Genomic DNA, 4699 nt, shown 5'->3' on the forward strand with positions numbered 1-4699 from the left:
TTTGCTTTAGTTATTATGGAAGCTTTTCGATCAATATCATAAATTAGTAAAAGTGAATCTGTTTATGTTGTAAGTTGCTTACTTCAAAATTTGATTTATTTTTACTTCCTAATTTCTCTTCATTTGTATAGTATACAAGTAATTGGGAGTCATACCATCTTCCATAACTTATTATCTAGGTTTATCGTTGACAATTTTATCCCAACTGAATCGCCTTGCTGCTGTAGAATCCAATATCATTTTGTGAATGGTATGATAATTTTTATATATCAATTTTTTGTATTTTAAATATTGTTACTAACCATTAAATATATACAAATTGTACTAAGTTACTAATAATTTATAAATTTAAACAATTTATAAATCAACTAATCTCTCTTGGCAACTTCCCTGAAGCTTTCTTTTTATACGTTTTATTATTTTTTTAATCAATCAATGGTAGGAACCCTAGGGCTGTAATATAAATATATACGTTAAAGGAATGAAAGACAATCAGTCATTTGTTGCGGCGCTAAGTATCTTTCTCAATTTTGAAGGTTTTAATCCAAAACCCTTATGCTTGCAAGATCTCTTGCAAAAATATGAGTGACGCTGTTGTTAGTTTTGCGTTGGAGAGCCTAAGAGATTTGCTCATCCATGAGGTAAATTTGCTTCCTAGAGTGAAAGAGCAAGTCGATTTGCTCAAAGATGATCTTGGCTTTATGAATTCCTTTCTCAAAGATTCTGAAGGGAAACAGAACGAGCATTACATGGTGAAGGAGCTGATCAGCCAAATCAGAGATGCCGCTTTTCAGGCTGAGGATGTCATAAGCATATACATGGCTCACGTCATAAAGCAAAGAAGGAGGAACCTGCTGCGGAAATTACTCCACTCATTTGGTCATGCAGCCGTGCTTCATGACGTTGCAAGCGAGACGACGAGAATCAAGAACAAGATCGATAACATTTATGCTAATAAATCAAGATTTGGCATAGAAGCTGGATCTCATTCTCATTTGGATGAGGAGGCAGAACGATTGCTTGAGCAACGACGGAGAGACGTCGAGGAAGTCGATGTGGTGGGCCTCGCCAATGACACAACAACAATGGTGGATCAACTTACTGATGGAAGGAGCTTAGGGCTTGAGGTAACTTCGATCATTGGCATGGGTGGTCTGGGAAAGACCACGCTTGCAAGAAAAATTTATAAAAATTCTCGTATCAAGAATCACTTCGATTGTTGTGCATGGGTTAATGTATCTCAAGAATACAAAACCCGTAGATTGCTTCTTGATATGATGAAGTGTTTTATGTCATTATCAGATGAAATATTCAAAAAATCTGATGAAGAACTTAAACACACATTACATGACAACTTGAAAGGAAAAAAGTATTTTGTTGTCATGGATGATGTGTGGAAACCTGAAGTTTGGGATCAGATGAAAGCAGCTTTTCCTGATGAGTCAAATGGAAGTAGACTATTAATCACTAGTCGGGAAAAAGATGTTGCTACTCATTCTAGCTCAACTCCTCCTTATTCCTTGCCCTTTCTTGACGACGATGCAAGTTGGGAACTCTTTTGTAAAAAAGTTTTCCGAGGAGAAAAATGTCCCTCTTATCTAAAAAGTCTTGGGCGACAACTTGCAAAAAGTTGTAAAGGGTTACCACTTTCTATAGTGGTATTAGGAGGTATTCTAGCAAACAAAGACAAAACACACCAAATGTGGTCCAGTTTTGTGGGCAATGTCAGTCGCTTTCTCTTTGAGGATCGAAACACTTGCTTTGATATCCTTGCTCTAAGCTACAACCAGTTGCCACGTAGATTGAAATTATGTTTTCTATATGTTGGTGTCTTCCCCGAAGATGTTGAAATCTCAGTAAGGCATTTAACTCAGTTGTGGGTTGCCGAGGGATTTATACCAGTTCAAAAGGGCATCAACAGAAAGCCGGAGGAAGATATTGGTATTGCAGAGTTGTACTTGGCGGAGCTGATCGATCGAAGTCTGATCCAAGTAGCAAGTAGAAGAAGCGATGGAGGAGTGAAGACGTGTCGTATCCATGACCTGCTAAGAGACTTTTGTATAAACGTGAGCATGGAGGAGAAACTTTTTGAGGTTCATGCGGATGCTGATCTTCTTTCATCATCATCCAATAATACCACCATCAAGGCTCGAAGACTTTCCTTTCAAGGTAACATTTCTCATTGCACTTCCTCAGCCACTTTGGATTCGTTATCTGTTCGGTCTGTGTTGTCGTTTCATCTAATAGTGTGGTATAACAGAGTGGCGTACGTGAAATGGATTTTGAAACACTTTAGGTTTATCCGTGTGTTGTCTCTTGAGAAAGTTGGCACCTATCGCTCTATTATTCCTAAGGGAATAGAAAAGCTAATCTTTCTAAGATACCTTCGGATATCATCCAGTGATGATGATAAGTTCTTAGTCATAAGATCAATTCCATCATCAATATGCAGGCTTTTGTACCTGGAAACAATCCACATAAGAGGTATTGTTGAGAAGCCTTTGCCAAAAAGTATATGGATGATGAAGCAATTAAGACATTTGATTGTAACTCTACAAATGGAATTGTCGAATCCTTGGTCTCTGACAACAAAATTATTAGGGGATGATGATCACGCTTTAAGCAATCTTCAAGTCCTTTCCAATCTAAAGGTTGGTCCGACCACTGAGCTTCTCTTTACAAAATCCTCATTATTCCCAAATCTAAGGAAACTCCATTTAATTGGAGATTATCGCCAATGTTCTGAGGTCTTGGCAAGCCTGCAGGGTTCTAATAATTTCCAGAACCTAAAAACCTTGAAATTGCACAATCTCAGATTTGGGCACGCTTTGGATTTATTCCCATCAGGACTCACCAAGATAACCTTTATTGGATGTTGCTTGGACTCTGACCACTTTAAGATTCTTGGAAAACTTCCCAACTTAAGGATCCTAAAGATTTGTTTTCATCCAACTCGCGATGAATTACGAATGCTTTCTGCCATGGCGGGTGAATTTCCTCAATTGGAAGCATTTCAAATTATTGGTTGTGGAAAAATTGAAGAGTGGGAAATGGAGATGCATTCAATGCCAAACCTTCAGCGTTTGGTCATCAAGGGATGTCGTTCATTGAGAAATCTGCCACATCAACTCTGGAGTTCGACTCACCTGCGACTGGTAGAGGTATCCGACATCTCAGAAGAGTTGAAGAAGGAGCTCAAGAAATTAAAGATGAAGGACGGATGCAACCTCATAATATTTTAGTGGTCATGGTTCCTCTCGGACTTGACGGCATTTTTTCCCCCCTTTTTTTTTTTTTTTTTTTTTTTTTTTTTTAAATTTTTCGTTTTTATATATATTGTGTTTTATGCTGTACGTGCTTGTATTGAAGATATTATATATATAAATAATATTCGATCTATAATAATTATTGTTGCATGTAATGTTAATTTTTTATAAGCACACATTCATTTTAGATGTGATTCAGATTAAATATTGCGATTACCTTATATATATATACATATATATTGGCTCTTGAATGCCGCACCCCCACCCCATAATCCTAATATCGAAATAAACAAAATAATTAAATATGCCTATAATTACAAAAATTTAGATTTACCGAGAAATGTTTTTAAATTAAACTTAAAAGCTTTCTTTTTATTTTCTTCTTTTAGTTATGTTCTCAAATAAATCGAACACTACCAAAAAATGAGTCCCCGAAATTGGGAAAAAATGGGGGAATCAACATCTAAATTTAATTAAACCACAAATTCCGACATTAACTAGTCTTTGTGTATGTACCATTTCAATGTGGCTGAGCATCTTCTTTATGATCAAAATTAAAAACAATTTTGAAATTTTAAAAGATTTTCCATTAATGTTCCATATTTTTCTCCTTGCTTCTTTTTTTTTTTTTTTTTTTTTTTTTTTTTTTTTTTTTTCTTACCATGTTAATTTCCCTCTTTTTTTATCTGAAATTTCCTTTCAAATATTTATTAATATGATGACGGCGTAGAAATTTATACAACATTAAATTAAAATATTTAATATTCAATAAAATATAGAGGAATTCTACAGTCAAACTCACGTCTTATTTTAAAATAAATAAAATGAAAGATTGGTTGGAGGTTACAGCTTATTAAATGTGCATGATATCTCATCTATACTCATTCTTTTTCACATTTTCTATGTCCATCATTATTGCTTTATGTTCAAACTAATTAAAAGTTGATTTTTTTTAATCAAGTCGACCGCCATTTTCAAATTATCTTTGCTCGTACATAATACAGTTTGATACGATTAATATAATTTGTAACGAAATATACACAAAATTCTAATTAAAACGTGAAACATTGTCCGCCACTGAGGGAAGTAAGTTGTCCACTTTCCCATGTTAGAAATGGAAGGGAAAGCTCAGATATGAAACAACTTGCAATATCCATTCCTGTGGCTACGGAGATTCCTCACACCTATCAAAGGAGGCCACTTAATTTTTTTTCACTTACAATCCAAGAAATTGCAAGCTTAGCCTCCATCACAGTTTTGACTTCTTTTTTTTTTTTTTTGGGTTTTCTCATCGCAGCAGACCCATTGTCCTCCATGGTCTGCAAGCATAACAGACTTCTTAGTGGCAGACAAGAATGCAAATTCAAAGAAAATAACAAAAATGACCAATAATTGAACATACCTTCTGCTTTTTGTTTTTATTCTTTTCATGT

General features: G+C 35.1%; 1 protein-coding gene across 2 annotated transcripts; it reads left to right on the top strand.

Annotated features, from left to right (window-relative positions):
- Positions 1 to 455: 455 nt before the first annotated feature.
- On the top strand, positions 456 to 2591 carry LOC125419466 (disease resistance protein RPP13). 2 transcript variants are annotated; one of them, XM_048465554.2, is made up of 2 exons: positions 456 to 2169; positions 2453 to 2591. In XM_048465554.2, exons 1-2 carry the CDS (start codon positions 582 to 584, stop codon positions 2479 to 2481), a joined length of 1617 nt encoding a protein of 538 aa, XP_048321511.2. In that variant the 5' UTR covers positions 456 to 581; the 3' UTR covers positions 2482 to 2591. The 2 variants fall into 2 exon arrangements, with proteins under 2 accessions (XP_048321511.2, XP_048321512.2); XM_048465555.2 differs by lacking the exon at positions 2453 to 2591 and adding an exon at positions 2261 to 2398.
- Positions 2592 to 4699: the final 2108 nt, after the last annotated feature.

The sequence above is a fragment of the Ziziphus jujuba genome, chromosome 11 (genome assembly GCF_031755915.1).
Source record: "Ziziphus jujuba cultivar Dongzao chromosome 11, ASM3175591v1".
Lineage (NCBI taxonomy): Eukaryota > Viridiplantae > Streptophyta > Magnoliopsida > Rosales > Rhamnaceae > Ziziphus > Ziziphus jujuba.